Raw genomic sequence first — 23,155 nt, forward strand, 5'->3', positions numbered from 1 at the left:
TCCACTGCTGGGCTATACCAGGATGCCAGGTGGTAACTCAGGGCTGCCTCAGGCTGTATGGTGACGGGCGCGCACAGCGGGAATGAAGTTTTCAGGCTTAGACAGGGCTCAAGGGCACATAGCACTCACCATTAGCAATGCTGCACAAGGGCACCAGTCCATTGTCGTGGGCAGTCAGGAGGTCGGACAGGTGCTGTGAGCATGATCTTCAGGTCCACATGAACGATGAGAAGGTTTAGAGGGGAACCCAGTGGTCTCCAGATCATAGACACGGGCGTGCGCAACTCAGTGGAGCTCTAAAGTCATGTGTTCCCAGGGCCAATGGCCCGGCTCCACCACAGTCTGCCAGTGGCTCAGTGTGGGGCAGAGTGTGTAGTGAGGCAGAGTCCAGCCAGGAGAGGTCCGCAGTATCCAGCCACACAAGCACCAGGGAAACCACCATCTAAAAATAATATAGCTGCTCCTATCAAACTGGGCTGGCGGACTCAGTACTTTATCAGGTTGATCGGTAATGTCTTCCTCATCAGTAGAACTCAACTCGTTCCCCTGTTCCTTTTCCTCCTCACCTGAGCTTGAAGAGTAATTTAACTTCTTTCTTCTGGTGTGTAGAGCGGGAAGCCTTTTCTTCTGTAGCAGGCAAGGTCGGCCTCGAAAGGAAGCCACCGCGGCTCCAAACAGGAGGCACGGTGACCCCCCTCCGCGACGGACTAACAACGGAGTGAGAGGAAAAGCCAAACGGCGTAAAAACCCCTCCGGAGTACTTGAGCAAGCAGGAAACCAGAAACAGGAAAATACTCGGTGAGGCACAATCAGGCGATACTAGGCAAGGTGAGTATGAGAGTGTAACAAGAGGCAAGCTCCGTAGAGAATGGGGCAGAGCGAGTGACAGCAAGGAAAAGGAACGGACCGGTGAAAACAACCAGGGGAAGGAAAACCGGAAAGACTGGGAGGAGGGAGTGAGCAAGGGGAAAGAGAGCAAGGGCTTGGAAGTAACAGAACAGCACGGGCGGAGCACCGCCAAGGAGAAAACTATAGAGGAGCGAGAGCAACAGAGGGAAATCCGAAGTTGCAACGCACCGAGCTGCCTAGCGTGTGGAAGTAAATACGCGTAGGCGGCGGCCATGTTGAAAGACTAGAACGTTAGTGCTGTCAGGGAAAAAAAACGTGACGGCACAATTCAATTGGCGGCCCAGCTTCCACCTCTTCCACAGCCGCCAGCGCCCAGCGGTCGTGACAGTATGCCCCCCTCTAGGGCGACACCCCCCGGGCTTGCCGGGATGTAGGTTGTGGAACCGGCGTAACAAACGGGGTGCGTTAACATAAGATCGGGGTTCCCAGGAATCCTCGGACGAAGGGAAGCCTTTCCAATGAATAAGATATTCCAGGCGAACCTTATGGTAACGGGAATCACTAATGTGGGAGACCTCGTATTCTTCAGAGTTAGGGTCGGGTGGAACGTGAAGACTGGGAGCTCTCTGCCTTCTCTCATCAGCCACATAGGAGCGGAGCTGTGAGGAGTGAAAAGTCGGGTGAACACGACTAAGCGACTTAGGTAACGTGAGGCGGTAAGCCACTGGGTTGATCTTGGTCAGGATGTCGAAAGGTCCAATATACCGGGGGGACAACTTGGAAGGTCTGACCCAACGGGGTAGAAACTTGGTAGACAGCATAACTTTTGAGCCTTTCTCCCACATCGGCACCTGTCTCCGGTGGCGATCTGCTTGGTCCTTGTATTGAATGCTTGCCTTTTTAAGACTCTGTTTGGCAGATATGTGAGCTTCTCTCAGCTGCGCCAAACCGGATTCAATCGATGGGAGAGAGGTATTTTTCCAGAAAGTGGGTATAATAGATCTGGGGTGGTATCCATAAGTACAATAAAAAGGACTCATACCTAAAGAAGCATGAATAGCATTGTTGTACGTGAATTCGGCAGTTGGGAGAAGAGAAACCCAATTGTCTTGTGACTGATTAACGAAACACCTCAGATATTGTTCAAGGGTTCCGTTCAGCCTCTCAGTTTGGCCATTAGTCTGAGGATGGAATCCAGAAGAAAGAGCCCTCTCAATCCCCAACAATTTGCACAAAGCTGACCAAAACTTGGAGGTGTACTGGCTGCCACGATCGGATACAACCTTATGAGGGAGACCATGCAATCTGAATATGTCCTTAAGAAAGACTTCAGCAGTGAGCGAAGCAGAAGGTATGCCAGACAATGGGGAGAAATGCGCCAATTTGGAATAGGTATCGACAGTTACCATGATGCACGTACAACCTTGGGATTTAGGTAAGTCGAGGATGAAGTCCGTAGAAATGTTAATCCAAGGACCTGGAGGGATCGGGCTGGGTTGAAGTAACCCAAATGATTTCTGGGTGGAATTCTTGTTACGTAAACAAGTCAAACATGTTTGAATGTAAGCCTGAGTGTCTGCCCTCATATTGGGCCAAAAGAAGGTTCTTTGGAGCAGTTTGAGCGTACCACGAAGGCCTCGATGACCCGCAACCTTCGAGTCGTGACACCACCTAAGAGCTTGTACCTGGAGGTCGTGTGTAGGTAGGATTAGTCTTCCTTGGTTGAAAAACAGTCCATCTTTTTCCTCGACAGGTAATTTTCCTAGAGTGGGAGCGGGTCCTTCTAAAGGAGTATAAGCCCCCCTAACCTCTTCTAGAAAAGATGACACAACCAGGACGATCTTAGTATGGGGAAACATGAGTTCTTTCTGATATGGCTTGTTGACTTCGTTTCTTCGAGACAACGCGTCAGCGACTTGGTTTTGAGAGCCCGGAATATAAGTGATGGTGAAATCAAACTGAGCAAAAAAGTGCGCCCACCTGGCTTGTCGGGTGTTGTAGCATTCCTGTTGCCTCAAAATCTGCAGATTTTTGTGATCGGTACGTATCTGAAATGGGTGCATACTTCCTTGAAGTAAGTGTCTCCATTCCAGACAAGCCAATTTCATAGCCAGTAGCGCTTTCTCGATGACAGAATAATTTTGTTGACTGTTTGTCAAGGTCTTAGAAAAATAGGCTATTGGATGTTCCATGCCGCAGTGGATTTGGAGAAGAACGGCCCCTACTGCAGCAGCAGAAGCGTCGGTCTCCATAATGAAAGGTTTCAGTTGGTCTGGTTGCCGAAGAATAGGAGCCGTGCAGAATCTTCCTTTGAGACTGGCAAAACTGTCTTCAGCCTCTTTATTCCAAAGAAATGGTTTAGAGGATTTCTTAAGTAGAGAAGTGATGGGCAAGGTGAGCCTCGAAAACCCTGGGATGAATTTCCGGTAAAAGTTTGCCAGACCTAAAAACCTCTGGATGTCCTTGACAGATGAAGGAGATGGCCATGAGAGAATGGCTTCAACCTTCTCGGGATCCATGGTTATCCCCTCTTCAGAGAGTATAAAACCCAAGTAAGGCATGGATGATTGAGCAAAAGCACATTTCTCTGGTTTGACCAATAGGTGATGTAATCGGAGTCGGTGTAACACCTCCAATACCTGGGAAGAATGCTCTTCCTTCTTCTGGGAAAATATCAGGATATCATCAAGGTACACAACTGTGTTGATCCCCAACAGATCGGAAAATATGCGATCCATAAACCTCTGGAATATAGAGGGAGCATTTACCAGTCCAAATGGCATCACTCGGTACTCAAAAAGCCCGTAGGGAGTGCGGAAAGCAGTCTTTCATTCATCACCGGATTTCACCCGAAGCAAATGGTATGCGTTCCGAAGATCGAGCTTAGTAAACAATACTGATCCCTGAACGGCTTCAAGTATCTCCGAGATTATAGGCATCGGGTATCTGTCCTTGATCGTGACTTGGTTTAGACCCCTGTAATCAATACAAGGTCTCAACTCCTTGGAGTCTCTCTTGGGTATGAAAAATAAGGAAGCACCTGCTGGGGATCTTGATGGTCGGATCAATCCGTTTGCAAGATTGTCATCCAAGTAGCTCTGGAGAACTGCCTTTTCAGCCATAGAAAGGGGGTACATTCTTCCAAAAGGAACCAAGGCCTGAGGTATGAGGTCAATATTACAATCTTCCGGCCGATGAGGGGGGGGGGGGGGGGAGTACCGAAGGTTGTTGTTCCTTAAAAATATCAGCAAATTCCTCGAATATTCTGGGTATATTGTGGATGGAGCTACTCTCAGTAGCACATATCGTCTTGACTTTCTCAAACATCGGTCCCGGCAAACACCTTTCTTGACAAAAGGAAGAGTGAAAACTCAGCAGGTTGTCTGTCCAATTTATTGTTGGGTTGTGTTTGCGGAGCCAACCAATCCCCAATATAACAGGGAAATGGGCAGCCCTAATGATATCGAACTTCAAAGACTCAGAATGTTAGTTGGATAGATACTTGTACTTCCTCGGTGGTGTGGGTAATGAGCCCAGAGCATAAAGGAGTACCATCTACCCCTTCTACCTTCTGGTCTTCCTTCTTTGGAACTCGGAGAAGACCCACCTTGTCTGCCCACAAGGTGTCTAGGAAATTTCCGGCAGCTCCACAGTCAAGCAAGGCTTGTGTCTCTATCTCCTGTCCTCTGAACTGGAGTTGGACGGCAATTACCATCAATCGATGGTCTTCGGAGGTCTTGGCAGGGGTCACAGAAAGCGTAGCATAGGAACCAACTGACGCCCCTCGATAGTCTGTCCCACTGACTACCGAGGGCGCTCGTTTCCCGGCCTTCTTGGGGGTACGTCAGGACAGTCTCTCAGAAGGTGATTTGCCGAACCACAATAGAGACACAGACTGCCTTCTCGCCTTCTCTTCTTTTCTTCCGCTGTCAAAGGAGCTCGGATAGTACCAATCTGCATCGGTTCATCTCTGGAAGGTGGGTGAGGAACAGGTGAGGAGGTTGAATTGTGGGTTTCAAGAAAAGATCCGGGAGGACGAGTCTTCTTCTTCTCGTTCTTTCTTTTGGTCATGCGATAATCGATCCTTATTACCGCCTTGATGAGATCGGAGAAAGAATCTGGGCAGGGAATTCTGGCTAGTTCGTCCTTTAAGTCCTCCCGCAAACCCCTCCGGAATATGGTATACTGTGCTTCTTCCTGCCAAGCAGCCTCAGCTGCTATTCTTTTGAAAGAGGACAGATAGGAAAGTAGGTCTGAATACCCTTGACGCACGTCAAGGAGGTCTTCGCTGGCTACAAAGGCTGTTTCCATATGGAGGAAAGTCTGTTTGAGAAGGTCCTTGAAGGCATTATAATCCTGTAACACCGGGTCAGATCGAGATACCAAAGGAGTGGCCCATGCTAAGGCATTACCCGTCATATGGGTTATCATGAACCCTACCTTGGTATGGTCTGTGGAAAAGGTGCCTCTTCGGAAAGCAAAGTGAATATTACAAGCATCAAGGAATTCCTTTACTTTCCTCTCGGTGCCATCAAATTTGCCTGATACCAAGGGTAGGGGGGGGAGATCAGCTGTGAGCTGTTCTCGAGCAGCAACCCTCTGTTGAAGGGCGGCATTGTTTGTTTTCAAAGTCTGAACCTCCTGACTCAAACTCTGTACTGCTGCAACAAGTTCCTGGAGTTGTTGTGGGGTTGCCATCTCAATACTTTGGCGTTGCAAGCTATCAAACTGGGCTGGCGGACTCGGTACTTTATCAGGTTGATCGGTAATGTCTTCCTCATCAGTAGAACTCAACTCGTTCCCCCGTTCCTTTTCCTCCTCACCTGAGCTTGAAGAGTAATTTAACTTCTTTCTTCTGGCGTGTAGAGCGGGAAGCCTTTTCTTCTGTAGCAGGTAAGGTCGGCCTCGAAAGGAAGCCACCGCGGCTCCAAACAGGAGGCACGGTAACCCCCCTCCGCGACGGACTAACAACGGAGTGAGAGGAAAAGCCAAACGGCGTAAAAACCCCTCCGGAGTACTTGAGCAAGCAGGAAACCAGAAAATACTCAGTGAGGCACAATCAGGCGATACTAGGCAAGGTGAGTATGAGAGTGTAACAAGAGGCAAGCTCCGTAGAGAATGGAGCAGAGCGAGTGACAGCAAGGAAAAGGAACGGACCGGTGAAAACAAACGGGGGAAGGAAAACCGGAAAGACTGGGAGGAGGGAGTGAGCAAGGGGAAAGAGAGCAAGGGCTTGGAAGAAACAGAACAGCACGGGCGGAGCACCGCCAAGGAGAAAACTATAGAGGAGCGAGAGCAACAGAGGGAAATCCGAAGTTGCAACGCATCGAGCTGCCTAGTGTGTGGAAGTAAATACGTGTAGGCGGCGGCCATGTTGAAAAAGACAAGAACGTTAGTGCTGTCAGGGAAAAAAAACGTGATGGCACAATTCAATGGCGGCCCAGCTTCCACCTCTTCCACAGCCGCCAGCGCCCAGCGGTCGTGACAGCTCCACTTACTAGAGTGTCCAGGAGGGTGAAAGCACTGGGCGGGGAGGCAACGCTCAGCCCGAAGCAGAAGATGCAGGAGCAGACTGTTACTCGCCTGATATCCACAGGGGCGCCACACGACGCTGGATGGGCGGCTGTGCGCTCTCTCAGTCTTTCTCTGCTTCGTTATCCGCCGGGCTGTGGGTAGCGCCTATGACAGGAGAATGGAGTGTTTAGGTTTGGGCCATGGTGGGTGGACTCCCACCTCCCTCTGATCCCAAATTCCCTTCCCCTGGGGTTATTTCTCACCTTGGAGCTCTCCGTTCTGCTTCTCTGTGCCGGGGCGCCTTGTGCGTGCGGGCATTCCGTTGGACCTAGTTCCTTCACTGGGCCGTGGGCCCTTATATCGGGTCCAGACCGGCTGAGACTGACTCTTCTTGCTGTCTTCAAGTGAGTTATAGTGTCTTTCAGTTTCTAATCTATCTCTTTCTCCTCCTCCCTCCGTTTTGTCCTTCTTTTCGATGTTGCCTTTTTTCCACTATGCAATTCCTCTAATCAATGTCTTTTGTTCCTGCAGGGATGGTTGTGGTTAGAGTTTGTGACTATGTGCCGGATGAAAATGAGCTTGCAGCGCTGGATGGCGAAGATTACATGTAAATGTTGATGCGCGGAGCGCGGCGCTGTTATTGGATTTATTGCGAGTATCGCTAACCTGAGTTCTCTCTCTTCTTTCTCGTGCAGGTTGCAGTGATACTCCAGAGTGGCGAGTCAGCGAAGCGCGGAAGGATTCCTGGATCCGCTGCTTACCCAGGTAAGTGCTGTTAAAAATGCTGTCCTTGTTTCTTCACCTTTGCAGGTTGCAGTGATGCTCCGGAGTGGCGGGCGAGGCGAATGAGCCGCGGTATGGATTTAGGATCCGTTGCTTACTCAGGTAGGTGTTGTGAATAATCTTGTTCTTCCAGGTCAAGCATCCGGATCGATGGCTTCAGGATCGGGCCGGAGGCAAGCAGGTAGGCAGGAGCTGGACACAGTGAGCGTTAAGCTGCAGGAGTGCAGAATAACGCGAAGCTTATATTACAGTTTGGGCGTGGCTTATATAGCCAGCCACACCAGAGGGTCCGACCACACCCAAAACACGGGTCTGCCCAGCTTAGTTCTAGGAATTGAGCTGTGTTACAGGCCTCCATGTTGGATTGAGAATACTTGCCCTATTCCTGATAATGAGCCTGGTGCCACAGGCACCAGGACTGACTCCACGTGGTTTTATGACGGTGTTTAAAGGCCCTTGGGACCACTTTTAAGGGCTGTAGTCCCACTGTTGCTGGGGGGGCTGTTATACTTCAGGTGGTCTGGGGCATGAATCTTGACAGCCGACCACACAGGGGACCGCACAAGCTACCAGAGTGGCCTCCAGCAGCCTGGAAGGCCACCGGGTGATGAGCAGGATATCTGTCCGGTGCTGGACGCACCCCTCCCCCCCAGCCCGCGTCCGGGTGCCTGACCAAAGCCTGATGCCAAGATGTAACTTGCCCATATAGGGCCGCCTCTGCCTGAGTGGTGGCGGCTGCACATGGCAGGACAGAGGCTGCCGAACACCAGAAAGGATCAAGGGCACACCACCCCAACCGGCCGTGGCCACGCAGCCGGTTTAAGAGCGATGAGGATGGCAAGTTGTCTAGTCATGAGCCAGGACTCCCTCAAGCCCTCAGTCCACAGCGCCAAACACTCCAGGCAGCCCCAGCTCAGGGAACACGTGGGCCAGGCTGCCAGCCAAAGTGTGCTACACTGGCCTCGCTCCGCCCCTCTTCATTCTGATCTTCGAGGCTCTGTACGCCGCCCACACAGAGTGGATCAAGGCAGGAACAGAGCCGCAAAGTCCACAACCCACCCGCAGTGCTCTGCGACAGCTAAAATGCTGAAACAATGGATCAATTCAGGGTTGATTGAAAAATGTTACGACCCTCGCCCAAAACCCCCTCTGGCAAACCCATTGGCCAGGTGGAGTCAGGACTCGGGCCTCTAGAGCCTGGCATCCTCTTCAAAAGCCCTCATGGGGCCAGGCTCATACACCATGAAAAACAATGTGCTTGGGAACGACTTTATTGTATTGTCAGCCAACATTGAGGCATCCACATAGCTTGGTTCCTAAGAACCAAGCTATGCGGTCTAGTGTTTTGGGTGTGGCAGCATAGGGACTACTTTACCTAGACTTTTGTTGGGGCTATTTAAACCACACCCGAGCAAGACAACACACTTTGCGTTACTTTGCAGCTTGCAACGTGACGCTCACCGTGTCCAGCTGTTCCCTCGAACCTCGGAGAAGCAGAACCTGCAAGGAGACAAAAGGAACATCATTAGCAGCAGCATCTTACCTGCAGTCTTCATCTTTAAACACTTGCAGCTATTGAGAACAGCTTCCTCGAATCTGCATGCCTCCCGAACAGAACGACCTGAAAGAGGAAGATAGAGGCAACATTAAAGAAAGCAGTAGAGACATTTCAAAATTACAAACTGCTCAAAAGGCTTACCTGGCTGGTCGCCTCTCGGCTGGCACCACTCCGGACATTCCACTTGCGCTGAAGAACACTGCGACCTACAAGGAAGGAAAACACAGGTTAACAAAGGCAAGACTTCGCAGCACTGTGCATAGCGCTTACTTACCACATCAGAGCGCTCTTAATGCGCCATCATTTATCAGCGGGGCTCAACCAAGCCAGTTCGCCACGCTGAAGCTCCCCATACCTAAGGGAGAAAAAAGACATTTTAAACAAAGAAAGGCATGCAGGATAGCAACAAAACTAAAGAGCAGCAATAAGACCTACCTGAACAATATCAAACGGGCTGAAGTCAGTGAAGTAACTGGACCGCACCCGCCCATGAAAAACAACGCGCCCCTGCAAAGAAGACAGGACGGAGAGCACGCCAAATTCTACCACAAGGCAGAACCTTCCCCGCAGACCACATCAGGGCAAAGCTGAGAAGCATACCAGCGAGTAACCCGGCTGGGTGGCGTCCCTGTGGAGACCAGGTGAGCGTAACAAAAAATAGGATTTCATGGGGCAGGATCACCCAGATCAAGCGACCATCTTCCTGGTTTCTCAACAGCGCCCCCCAACAAAGATGCATGTATAAAAGAGATTGACCTGGAACTGGTTTTGATTATTAAGAGACTAAAACTAAGTGCAAGTTGGCAAGCTGGAAAAGATAGCGTCTTGGGGAAGGGAAACCTAAGACCTTATGAACTTTGTGGTTGCCTTGAGGAAGGGAACCTTGAGGCCCTTTTGGAACTATGTTGTCTTCTTAAGGAAGGGAACCCTGAAACTTTGTGGAACTTTCTTAAACTTGGGGAATGGGATCTGGAAAACAAGCCAAGAGCTGGAAGAAGGTACAAGCTTTATTTTGGAACACTATTTGATTTGTGGTTGGCATCCCTACACATTGTTTAGCTTTAGTTGTGAGGGCAAGTGTAGGTTTTGGACACAGACAGACTTTTAAATTGAACTTACTTGCTCAGACTATGCTTAGTTTCTTTAGGTAGGGAAACCCCACCTCAGCCTAGGGCAAGTTAGGCCTTCTCCCATCCTGACATTTAAGTTAATTAAAGTATTTTGTTTGAGCTTTGAATCTGTTGTCTGTGTCTTGCGTCATGATGCCTTCACAAATGGTGTCAGAAGTAGGATGCGGCTCAACCGATACAAGTTAGGGAGCCCTATAATTTGAGACGTTAAGTGCCAGAGCATCAGATCCATCAGTAGCCACAAAAGGCTCAATTGGGTTTGATATTTGTAGCAGTATGGAGGAGATTATTCCACCAGGTGAAAGAAGACTGATACCCACTGATTTGATTCCAATTCCATACCCTGATACTTAGACTAGCACCCAAATCCGTGCTAGCATGGAGGTTTGGAATTGATGTATTAGCTGGAGTTATAGACCCAGACTTTAGAGGTGATCTTAAGGTGTTGTTGAAAATTCACGGGAAGGATCCCTTTCAAATCCACCACAGGGATAAAATTGCCCAAAGGGTGCTTGAGAAAGCAATGTCCCCTAGGGTTAAAGAGCATTGTGGGAAAGAAGGAACAGATAGAGGTACTCAAGTTTTCAGAGAAATAGATGAAACACCACTGGGAAATAAATACATTCTGGTAATTGTGGACTATGGAACACAGTACCCAGAGGCCTTTTCCCTGAGTTCCAACACCAAAATACACATTATGAAGCACTTGCTCCCTTTCTTTTCCCGATTAGGGTTTCCAAATGAAATATTAACCGACCAAAGCTCTCCTTTCATGATCGAACTCATGCAGAAAGTTAAACAACAGTTGCATATCACCACAGTACGAACTTCGTATATCATCTCCAGACAGATGGTCTTGTGGGAAGATTTAATAAAATCCTAAAGACCATACTACAGAAGTTGGTGGAACAGGATGGTAGAAACTGGGATCACATGATTCAATTGGCTTTGTTTGCAGTTAGAAAGACCATTCAGGCACCTACAGGATTTCTCCAGTTTGACTTACTTCATGGGCAGGAACCCCAGGATATCCTGGATATGTTGAGGGAAACCTGGGAGGAGAAAGAACATATGACGGCTGTTAGATCTTTCGTACAGACTCACACGGTTAGAGCACAGGAACAACAGAAAACCTCTTATAACAAAAACATTTCTTTAAGGTCCTTTTCCATAGATATAAGTTTATTTTCAGAAGTGGTCAATAGCACTAGTACTTTTTGACCTAAGTGGCATGTACCATAGGAGGTGGTGGAACAAATGGGTGATCGCAATTATAGACTTTCACAACTGGACCATTGTCTATACACCCAACTCTACCATTTAAATCTGTTGAAGGAATGGAGAGAAAATCCTTCGGAGTCCCATGCCATCCTATTAACCAGTCTGTTACCAGAGGATACGGATAATAATGTCTTAATTTACCCTGATCTTAGTAACAGCAAGACATGCATGACCTTATAAGACAGTTTGTCGACGTGTTTAGAGAGGAGCCTGGAAGTGTGAAGGATATTTATCATCACATTGGCACTCCAGAAGGCAAAGTGGTACATTTAAAACCTTACTGATTACCAGAGTCTCGAAAAGATGTAATTCAGGAAGTCGAGCAAATTCTTGAGGTCAACATCATTGAACCTTCCAATAGCCCCGGGTCCTCCCCCATCGTGTTGGTGGCAAAACCGGATGGAAGCTGGAGGTTTTGTATAGACTTTAGAAAGGGGAATGCCAACTCCGACCTTTGACACTTAATGCCACAGATTGACAATCTGATTGACAGGCTGGGTAATGATGTTCACCTTTCAACAACAGATCTCACGCAGGTTATAGGCAGGTTCCTCGCTATGGACCTGAAAAAGAGAAAACTGCCTTTGCTACTCCCGTAGGACTGTTTCAGTTTAAAGTTCTGCCATTTGGTCTGCATGGTGCGCCATCACATTTCAGAGATTGATGGATAAAATCTTGCAGCCATATTCTAACTTTTGTTGAGTCTATATAGACGACATAGTTATATATAGCAAGACATGGGAAGATGATCTTACCACCTTTACACAGTCATGAGAGTGTTAAGAATAGCTGGGCTAACCGCGAACCTCAGAAAATGCAAATGGATCCAATCTGAGGTTAAATATGTAGGGTTTCTTGCAGGTAATGCTACTGTACAACCCAAACAGGAGAAAGTTAGCGCTGTTCTCAATTCCCCCACACCAAAAAATCAAGAAAGATCTGAGAGCCTTTTTGGGGTTAATCGGCTACTATTACTGGTTCATTCCAAACTTCTGAAGTAAAACCTCCAGAGTACCCGATAAACTGAAAAATGCTGAGCCCCTAAAGATCAGATGGGATGAGGAAGCAAAGATCCGTTACACAACCTTAAAACAAACCCTTAGCCAGAGCCCCATTTTGAAAGCAGCAAACTTTGCTATGGAATTCATCCTCCAGACTGACGCTTCCTTAATGGGCATGGGAGCAGTCTTAACTCAAAACCACAATGGATTGGAACACCCGATACTATACATCAGTCAGAAGTTGTTTCCCAAGGAGAAAAAATTGAGGTAGAGGCACTATCATTCAAATGGGCTTTGATAAATCTCAAATACTACCTATTGGGTGGTACGTTTCAACTGATTACGGACCTCTCCCTTTTGGTGTGGATTAGTCAGAGGAAGGCATTAAATTCTAGGGTTATGTAGCGGTTCCTGGACCTTTAAGACTATTGCTTCACCGTGGAACACTGGAAGGGTCGAGAGCAAGGTAACGTGGACTTCCCCTTCCAGTTTCCATGTGAAGCACCCCGGTCCAACAAGTATAGGGGAAGGGTATGTGTGAATTTTTGTAATCAACCGGTGAAACCCCCTATATTCGGATTTAGGATTACCAAAACAATGTAACAAAAAGGTGTCCAATAGACACATTTTTCATGCACTGGAAGTGCATTGGTTTGATCAGACTTCACAGTGAATGCATGTTTAATCCTCCACTCAGCAACAAAAAAGCATAATCAATTCAGCTTTTATAAAATCAAATGTTGAGCGGGGCGCTTATTTGCCCACCTTTTCCATACACTGGAATCAATATTTTCTCATTATTTCTTCGATATGATAGTCATAACTTTCCCTCAATATTTTTATACATGTAGTGGAAAAAAAACAAACATGTTGAGGTAGCAATGGAAAAGTCTCTGGCTCCTGTATACAATCGTAAATTTGATAAACCAAAACTAGTGTGTGCAGGAAAACTCCTAAACTATACAAAGCACAGAGCAAATGATTAAACAGGTAGTCCTTCACTTACAAACATTTTCAGTGTGTGCAAAAAACATGAACAAGGCAATAAAACATGAAATATAAAAACAAGTAAACGATTACAGGAAATGGAGTGCCTGGTTTGTGGTGCGCTATATCCCTCCCCGTAATGTATTGCTCCTAGGAATTCAAATATGTGTTTGGCTGCGAACAGGTAGGAATGGTGGGTAACACCTGCCCACCTGCTATAACTGAAATTCACCAGATGCTCTACTCTTCCGCGCTCAAACACTCTGCGTTATAAAATAATGCACAAGAATATGAGACTACAATGTTAATTGCCTGTGTTCAGTGCTGAAATTTATTATTAAGGTTGCCAAAACTGTAGGTCCCAAAAGTAACATTTGAAAGATTGCCTCAAAACTATAACATTTGCCAATTTGGTTAATAGTCAGGAACACTACATAGATGGTATCTAGGCAATTCAATATATGGTATCTAGGCAATTCAATGTATGGTATCTAGTTAATGTAGTGTGGCCATCCAATGTAGTTTTCATGACTATTAGCCAAATTGGCAAATGTTATAGTTTTGAGTCAATCTTGCAAATGTTACTTTTGGGACCTAGAATTTTGGCAACCTTAATACATTTCAGCACTGAACACAGGCAATTAACATTGTAGTCTCATATTCTTGTATATTATATGATAACGCAGAGTGTTTAAGTGCGGAAGAGTAAAAAATCTGGTGAATAAAAATAAGTAACCCTTCAAATGTAATGTGGCCCAGGTGTCCATATTGGGAGTTGTAAAAACGACTTTACGTGTTTGTATGAATATAGACTCCTATCATGCTATTCCTAATAAGAGTTGCGGGTCAGAGTGTACGATTTGTAGTTCACGCTTAGTGTGATGATCACCTGATCAATTCTTGGTCAACGTCACTAATTATTATTATATAATAGGGACAGTGTTGGGTGGCTGCATTTCTGTCCTTCCCTGAGACGTTTCAGTAAATAGCGATTTTATACGCCTTCTTCTGGACCATTAGACTGTTGGACCCCTGGATTGGGAACACCAAACAGTGTAATTACATTTTAATACGGTTGCTGATGTGACAAAGAACAATATAAATATACATAGAGGTTCTAGAAAATGGGATTGCCCATAAGAGAACTAACCTGGGAAATCTGAGAACCAATTCGACCTGGTCCGCCGCAGGTGCACAAAACTTGAGATGTCGCTCAGATCAACACCCTTTGAAGAGGAAATCTGCAAAGTAAGAAATGCATGGCAATTGTACATGCCCGTTTCTGAGAAGGATGGGTTCAGTCACATGTGTATTTAAAATGGGTTTAAACAGTGTAAGAACTACTACATTTAACCACTGCCCAAACCAAGAGAGACTCAAATCAAAGCAATTCAAATCCAACAGGTAAAAAGGGGGTAATGAAATGTCCATACATTGTGAAACTTGTTGCCCATACTTTGTACAGCATAGAGCAAAAGCTGTTATAAACTCACATTGCCAAAGCAAAGGGAGAAGCAGAATAAGACTATCCTCGTCAGTATTTGGTTACTTGTGCAGTGGGGAAACAAGAGTGTAAAAAAAGGCTGTCCTGGAAAAGGTTTTTCAGAAAGAGAGAAGTATTATTTGCAGAGGAGTATTAAAGAGCACCAATGTAAATCTTGTTTTCCCTGAAGAGTTATTAAAGGTTTGAAGCTGGAGAGCGCCACGGGGTGCAGGCAAGATAGCAGCCTGACGCTTCAGCTCCGTGCTGAAGTCCCCCCACACTGTAAACGAGCAGAGCAGTGGGCCCGACAGTGCAAACGGTTGATGGCCGGAGGGGTAGTGGAGCCCCCGGGGAGGGTGTTGGTACACTCTTTAGAGATGGAGGAGGGTTGCTGAGGCGGAAGACCCCTGTGATAGAATGAGGGGGAGCAACCTAGATCGAGCCCACGGCTGGTGAGGCTGTGAAGTGCGGTGCAGGAGGGGCTGGATTGTGTGCCACTGGGGGGGACCGGAGAGAGGCGCCAGCCTGAATCATTTGTGCTGGAGCTGACAAGTGACCCATGGGCTGGCCGGGTACGGACCCCATGAGAGAGCAGTCTGGTGCAGGGAGCAGTCTCACACAGGCTAGTGGTGGGGCCCGCGCCCCCGGAAGAACGAAGGTAAGGAGAGACGGCTCCCCCCGCCTCCGCAACTACATTAGGCCCTGGAAAGGGGGTATTCAGGTGGAGCATGGTGCTCGAGGAGCCTCGCAGGATATAAGGCAGGTGCCAGACACCAGCAAAGGAACAGGCCCAGTGAAAGTGCGGGGCCAGGCCCAGTGAAAGTGTGGGGGCCAGAGAAGGAGGAGATTGGCAGGGGCATCATTAGTAGCAGAGGCCCAGGGGATGTGTGATGGCACCTGTGGGCAGACTGTATAGCCGTACCCCCAACAGTGCAAGGTGAAGTGGGGACGAGACTCCTCCACAACACACACACACACACATCTGCCCCCGAAGGATACAGGATCATGGTTAGGGCCAGGTGCAAGGGGCAGGCACATGACTGGGGAGACACTAAGGACCCATGGCGTCGGAAGGGGCTGAAAAAAAGTTGGAAGCATTCAAGAGGACGACATCAGACAAAGTTGGTCCAGCATCGATGGAGACGGCCCGGGTGCCGCGCTGCAGGATATGGTCACTAAGGCAGTCTTTACGGCCCTGCTGGGGGGGTTAGATTGATCAGGAGTGACATCCATGCCTTGCTCCAGACCCTGGGCGGGACAGTCGAGAAGATGGAGGACAAAGTGGAGGGTCTGGGGCACTCCCAATTATCCACTGACCTCCTAGAGATGCAGATGGAGGCACGCATTAAGGAACTAGGAAAAAGAGTATGAGACCATAAAAATAGACGACCTAGAGAATCGTGAACGCAGATGTAACAGCCGCATCATGGGAGCGAAAGAAGGAGAAGCGATGCTGGGTCTAGAGTCGAAAGTCAAGTCAATCCTTTAAATGCTGTTTGAAGGGGACACTGTGGAGACTAAGGAGATCCGCTTCGATAGAGTGCACAGATCCGGAGGGCCCCCCGGAGGACCACGCTCCATACTGGTTAAGTTCCACAAGTACAGGGGCAGGATGTGGTTCCTGGAAAAGGCTAAGCACCGTCCCGATCTGACCTATGACAATATGAGAGTGGCAATATATCAGGACCGGTCTTATTTTACATTGGCCAGGTGCAGAGACTGTCGGGTCCTGACCCAATGGCTGAGGGGGCACAATCCTTTACCGCTCACCTTTGAAAGCGGTGGGGAGGATTTTCGGATAGCACGAGAGAGGAGGCGGAAGGGGCACTGACAGAAGCTGATGGTGACGCCCCAAAGGGACTAGGGCCCAGGGGCCTGGAAATGGGGTGACGGATGGCAAAGAGGCCAGACAGTTGAAAATTCAGACGGTTGAAGACTCCTTCCCCGCCGACATTAGGCATATGAACTGGGTGCCAGCGATGATAACTTGATGAGGCTGTTTAAATAGAAGTGGAAAACCGATAGGGCTCGCTGTTCAGAGTTCTAATGTTTTGATGTGACACAATGCTAGGTACGGGGCTTCCCTGGTGGCCGTGACCAGTTGTTGGGGCGTCTCAGACCATTGGATTTGAAACCGTAAGGGGGCGGCATGGGTTCTTTCAGATCGGTGGGTTTTTTGGTTATATTGGGATGTGTACACTGATGTTGTTTGGGGAGGGAGGTACAGGGGGGCAGCTAGTGTGTGAAACTGAGCTGAGTAGCAGTGTAGCAGCAATGCTCCAACTCTAAAGTGTTTAGTGGGGGGAAACGAGACGATATGAACACGGGTAGTGGCGAGTGAACAGGGTGACTGAGGAGAGGAGGGGCGAATCCAGGCTGAAAATGGGGACTCTGAATGTTAAAGGCCTAAATTCATCCACAAAGAGGGCCTTGGTGATCCAAGAATTTCATAATTCGGCACTTCACATAATGTTCATACAGGAAACAAGGCTAAAAAAGGGGGAGGACCGCCAGCTGAAGGGAGGGGGCATAGGCCAGGTGTACTGGGCCTCAGGTACTGCTAAAAATATGGGCGGGGGGTATAATACTACGAAGCCAATTGAGATTTGAACACATGACGGTCTCTGAGCAGATAAGAAGGTGGTTGCTGATCCTCTAAGGGATGTTAACTAGAATCAATGTGGTGATTCCATCGGTATACTCCCCAAACCAGGGCCATAGGGAGTTTAATGCGCAAGCAATGGATGCTGTGATGGCATTGCATGGGGACTTAACAATCTTAGGGGTACACTTTAACTCCTGGGCACATGTGGACTTAGACAGGGTTTCAACAGAGGAGCCGGGAAGGCAGGCGCGTCAAACACGAGTGAGTAAATTTGGAAGTAACAGACAGTCGAGGCCTCACAGGTGTGTGGAGAGTGATGCACGTGCACCAACAGGGATATACATTTTACTCTACCCCCATGCTAGCTCCACAAAGATAGACCACCTGCTGGTAAACAGAGAACAGAGGTCCCAGAATCCTTCAGTGTGAGATCCACCCGGTGGGATGGTTGGACCACGACATGGTTTATATGGCGATAGACGTAGCCGGGATGAGTAAAAGTTATTCGAGGTGGCAGTGGACCTATTCCTTGTGGCGATACATGCTGTTCTCCACCAGTATAAATGAGAGCATAGAGGAATACTTCTGTATCAACGATATCGGGGAGGTAAGCATGGCAAGGGTGTGGAAAGCGGGGAAATCCACCTGGAGGGGGCTTCTGACAACGGTGGTGGCGAGAAAGAAATGGGAGAGACAACTAAAAGAGGACACTTTACAGAGGGAGGTCACAAAGTTAAAGGGGCGTATACACTGTGGGGGGACATATGGGGACGAGAGAGGCGTATGGAGTTAAGAGCACTGAGCATGGGCAACGTGACGAGAAAGCGGAAGTTCCTAAAGCAAAAGCACTATGAGAAGGGGAAAAAGGCAGATGCAATGTTGGCAGCCCGGCTTAAAGCACAGAGGGCAGAGAGATGGGTAGCACGGATTCGGGACGGTGAGGGGAAGCTGGATACCACACCAAAGGGTGTGTCTGAATGCTTTGTGCAATACTATGAGCAGCTGTATGCGGGCGAAGCCACAGGGAAGGGGGAAGGATTTACAGCAATATCTGAGGGACATTGAGATGACACAGCGGAGAGAAAGCGACGCAGCCCTGCTGGACAGTCCATTTACATTAGAGGAAGTTCAGGGGGCCATAGATAGGCTACCGAATGGGAAGGCGCTAGGGAAGATAGCTAAACCATAGGCTTGTATAAGAAGTATGCAAGCCCTCTTCTTCCCTACTTAGTCAAGCTATATAACAATGTACTGAAAACAGGGATAGCCTCCTCCTCCTTCAGCAGGGCACTGAACTCGGTGATCCCGAAGGAGGGCAGAGACCCAGAATGTTGCCAATCATTTTGTCCAATAGCGCTCTTAAATTTGGATGAGAAAATGTACACAAGGATGTTAGCAACCAGGCTGGAGGGGATGATACCATATCTGGTCCGCCCAGACCAGGTGGGCTTCATCATGGGACGACAGGGAGCAGACGTGTTGCGCAAAACACTGAACATAATGGAGTATGCCAGGGAAGATGATGGGGAGTATATGTTACAGAGTGTGGATGCCGAATAAACATTTGTTTGGATGGAGTGGGGGTTCCTGCTCGCAGTGCTACAGAAGGTGGGATTTGGCAAAAAAATGATGTGGGGTATAAAGGGGATATATATGGCCCGTACGGCCCAGGTGGTGGTGGTTTTCAACAGACAGGTCTTGAGTCCAATCTGCCTGACGAGAGGGATCAGGCAAGGCTGCCCCGTCGCTCCTGCTTTTTGCACTGTCCATCGAGCCCCTGGGATTTGGGTAAGAAAGGAAAGAGATATCTATGGTGTCAAAATATGGGACGGTGAATATAAACTGGAGATATATGCAGACGACGTTGCTCCTGCATATAAAAGACCCAAACACACGTCGATACCAAAGGTGCTTTTTAGGTGCTGCAACTACGGGCGCCTTTCAGGCTTCAAGGTCAATAATGGGAAGTTGTTCATCTTCACCTTTGGGCAGATTAAAGAACAGTCAACAAAGGTTGGGAACATACGGGATGTATATTAAAGAAACAATGTTGAGGTACCTGGGAATGTGGATTACGAAAGATATGTTCGGCCTTTATGAGGCGGATTTCCCGGCTCTCCTCTACAAACTCTTTGCGGGTCTTGAGACCTGGTCCTCTCCGACACTCTCCTGGTTGGGCCGGCTAAATGCGGTCAAGAGGACCCTAATATCCAACCACCTGTACCTATACCTGATGCTACAGATTGTGATGCAGGCAGAACATGTTGCAATGCTAATGAAAAGTATTATGAGATATATATAGCAGGGGAGGACACAGAGTAGCCAGATTAACCTTGACACAACCCAAAGCCAAAGAAAGAGGGCGTGGGGGTGCTCCCCGATATGTACACTTACTATCGAGTAGCACAGTTTCACACCTGCAGCTAGACAAAGAAAGACATCGGGTGGCTTTGGAAAATCATCTGCTGAACAGGTTACAGGGTGCAAGTTACAGGGGGGGGAAATGGATGTGGGCACTGATGGGAAGGGTGCCACTTAAGGTGTAAACACATAACACATTAGGACTGTTATGGAGGCTCTGGTGTAAGCACTGTGAGATGAAAGGGGTATCTGGGCACCTCCCGTTATTGTAGAGATATGGCTTCATTGAGCTTTCAGACATGGTTTGAGGCAGGTTTGGGAAGGGTGGCACAACTGGTGAGAGCAGTTACTTTTATTGCCATTGAGGAGCTGGAGGAGGCACTTGGCCTGGGGAAAATCTCAGTGTTCCATTACAACTGAAAGGGGTGTTACTAGCGGCCAAATGGAAAGGAGAGATAGAGAGGGAGCTGACGGGGAAGGAACAGATACTGAGTGAGCGGACTTCCATGAAGGGGTCAACCTCTAGCATATACCAGGCACTGCTGGAGGTGGGAGAAGGAGAAAAGGGCAGTATTGTAGGAAATGGGGGAAGAGACCTGGGCACAGAGCTGGACGATGAGCAATGGAAAATCCTGTGCATCAATGAGCACTGGACGTCCGTAACCTGCCAATATAAACTGCACGGGTTGAAGCTCTTGTACCAGTGGCAATATGATCCCCCACTGCCTTCTAGAATATTCCCTGGGGTGGACCCATCCTACTGGAGAGGATGTGGCCAAAGGGCCTCATATTGGCACATGTGGTGGGGTACCCGGAGGTGAACAGGTTTTAGAAGAAGATTCTTGGCTGGATAAAGAACCTAGAAGGGGTTGAAGACACGTTGGTTCTGTTTGGGGTGAAAGTGAAGGATAATCAATGGAAATGTCAGCCACATATGGCCCATTTTCTGCACCTGGCAGCAACGGCATATATCGCCATAGGGTGGAAGAATCCCAGGTTACCCACCGAGAGGCAATGGGCTCTAAACGTGAGGGAAATATACGAGATGGAGAATTTAACGGGAGCTAGAATGGAGTACGTTTCTGCGAAAATACAGCCCAGCCTCACCGAAGCCTGCAGACAGGAACGTTTCCCAGTAAGCTAGCATAGAGAAGGGAATGGTGTTCCTAACACGCAAACTATACTTAACGCTATGAGAAGCCATGTGCCATGCAGAAAGACGGATTGGTTGCTTGCCCCCGGGGGGTGGAGGGTTGGGTTTCTTCGTAAATTATTTTTTCTTTTCTATTATTTAGGATGGGTTGGTAGAGAGAGGGAATTTACCTAGGGGAGGGGATATAAACTGTGAAAACTGCTTTTGCATTGTTTCATGTTGGATGTCGACTCCTCCTTTCAAGGGGTCCTGTTGAACCAATCTGTTTACAAAAGCTGAAAATAAAGAATTCAAAAAAACAAAAGTTTGAAGCTGCAAAATGATGAATACTCTGTAGCTGTTGTGAACCTCTTGTCCGTTGATCTTAACCACAAAAGCACTTGCTGTGAAACGCTGTTCGGGCAAGGGAGTATACCTTTGGAGTAGTAGGCCTTGAATGGAGTAAACTAAGTTGAAGTTGACTAAGTGCTATAAAGTGGTCCTGATAAAGACAATTTATGCTGCTCGTGCTACTAAATAAAGAACTGTGCAAAGCTGCTGTAAAGTAGTTATATTGCTTTAGAACTCCTGATCGAGACAATTATTGATGAATTGAAAACATGTTTTTTTATTTGAAGAGGATAAATCTTACGCTTGTTCAAGGAAAACCTATTTTCTTTGTTGAATCGCTAGGGTGTTGGAACTTAGTTGCAAACCAGGATTCACTTATTTAATTTTGAAACTGTGGAGAAAATCCTGCTTAAATCTGGGGAAGGGGAATTCACCCAGGTTATAAGGAGAGACTGTTACATTACGAACTCAATAGTTATACATACAATAAACAAATGAGGTAATGCATGGCAGTTCAAAGGCAACCAACATTGTCTAAGTGTGAGGGACGGATATCTTTTGTTAGAGTGTTTCCTTTAGTTTATTTTAGGCAGGGAAATAGTCATCTGGCTAGGGATAGTGAGGCGTTTATCCAACCTTATAATTTAATAAAATGCCATTTGTTGAAAAACCGTCACAAAGATTTCCGCCTCACAATGGACAGGACCAACACAAGGTAGCCAATAACATCAACATGGAACCCAGAGTCAGGAGACAAGATACACTGCAGTCTGAACTGCGCCCGCACCATCTCCAAGCACAGAGCAGAGATTCATGAAATTCTTAGAGAAGGGTGAACTGGCATTCTCTATGTAATAGAAACATGGTAATTGGATCAGTGCAGGATAATCACCCAAAAAATCTACCCTAAATAGCGTTAAACTCATCCAAGCCAACTGACAAAAGAAGAGGAACTATTTACATGGCATATAAATAATACCTCAAAGTCTCGGCTTCATGTGACACAGACTTCTGGCACTGTGAAGGACTGTGATCCACCTCTCACAACCCAGCCTTTAAAGAAAACATCAGATGTAATTGTTAACCTTGTTATAAAACACAAACACCTAACCATCCTCAGAGATTTCAACTTTTGGTTCTAGGCACAAGAATAATAACTGCCCAGAAGTCTGATCTCTTACATGACATGGCCGGCTTCCACCAATGCATGCGGAGGCCACTCCTTTGACACAATCTTCTACTAAGAATGCATGATAACCCCTCTCCCCCCATAAGGAGCGACAAACCAATGATACCTTTTACTATCAACACACCTATGCGTAAACTACGGAAACACAAAAGGCTGTGCAACCACCATCAGCAGAAGCTGTAAAACACTAAACCTAGAAAAACTAGGAAATCTATTGGAAGATATCGAGCCCCTTCGAAGGAGATCTGTTATTAGCTGAAGAAAATTTAGCAACACTCCTGAACTGGATAACTGAGGCACTGGCATCCTTGCACTACTAACAAGCATCACCCCGTCAGAATTAATGACAATACCACGAAGGTTAACAAGACATCTAATAACCTTTAAAGGAAATCAAACACTGGAAAAGTATGGCGGAAACATAACAAGACAAGGTACCATACCAAAGACAGACCTGCCACAAAAAAAGCAGAAATCTTTAAAGCAAATGAACTTTACTGCTCTGAACGTGTCAGCAAGCCCCCTCTTGCAGAGAAAGAGCTGAACCAAATCATTAATGAGATGAGAAACCAACCCCAACTCAAATACTGTGCAAAGATATCACCAACCATTTCAGAATTCAAGTATCAAATGTACGGCAGGCAAACACAGCAATAAGGAATGAAAATCTCAATTAAATTCTTGGTTACATCAACCACACCACAATCCCTCCAATGAACAGATTTAAACCACTATCTGAACCAGACAAATGGTGAAACCAAGCAGCAAACTTAGCTCTTCGATTGACCACTGCCTTCGGAGATCTATGAAGAGATTCTCACCAAAGAAACAACGGCACTCTATATTCACAAACTAATGAACAGTTTACTTGAAACAGGATTAATACCAACAGCATTTAAGACTGGCTACATTAAATTGCTTCTTAAAAACG

At 47.4% G+C, this 23,155-nt stretch overlaps 1 protein-coding gene across 13 annotated transcripts in view; it reads right to left on the bottom strand.

Moving 5' to 3' along the window:
• Window positions 1–23,155, bottom strand: part of SETDB2 (SET domain bifurcated histone lysine methyltransferase 2) — a 1,645,210-nt gene that overhangs the window by 1,458,504 nt on the left and 163,551 nt on the right. For 7 of the 13 annotated variants that reach the window (XM_069639326.1, XM_069639331.1, XM_069639335.1 and 4 more), the window contains one exon: window positions 10,841–10,886. In XM_069639326.1, the coding sequence (XP_069495427.1) occupies window positions 10,841–10,845 (5 nt within the window). In that variant the 5' untranslated portion in view covers window positions 10,846–10,886. Of the gene's footprint in view, window positions 1–10,840; window positions 10,887–14,253; window positions 14,345–23,155 lie in introns of those variants that run through there. The other 6 variants (XM_069639329.1, XM_069639325.1, XM_069639337.1 and 3 more) reach the window with 1 other exon arrangement.

The sequence above is a fragment of the Ambystoma mexicanum genome, chromosome 7q, assembly GCF_040938575.1.
Source record: "Ambystoma mexicanum isolate Mex_15411 chromosome 7q, UKY_AmexF1_1, whole genome shotgun sequence".
NCBI lineage: Eukaryota > Metazoa > Chordata > Amphibia > Caudata > Ambystomatidae > Ambystoma > Ambystoma mexicanum.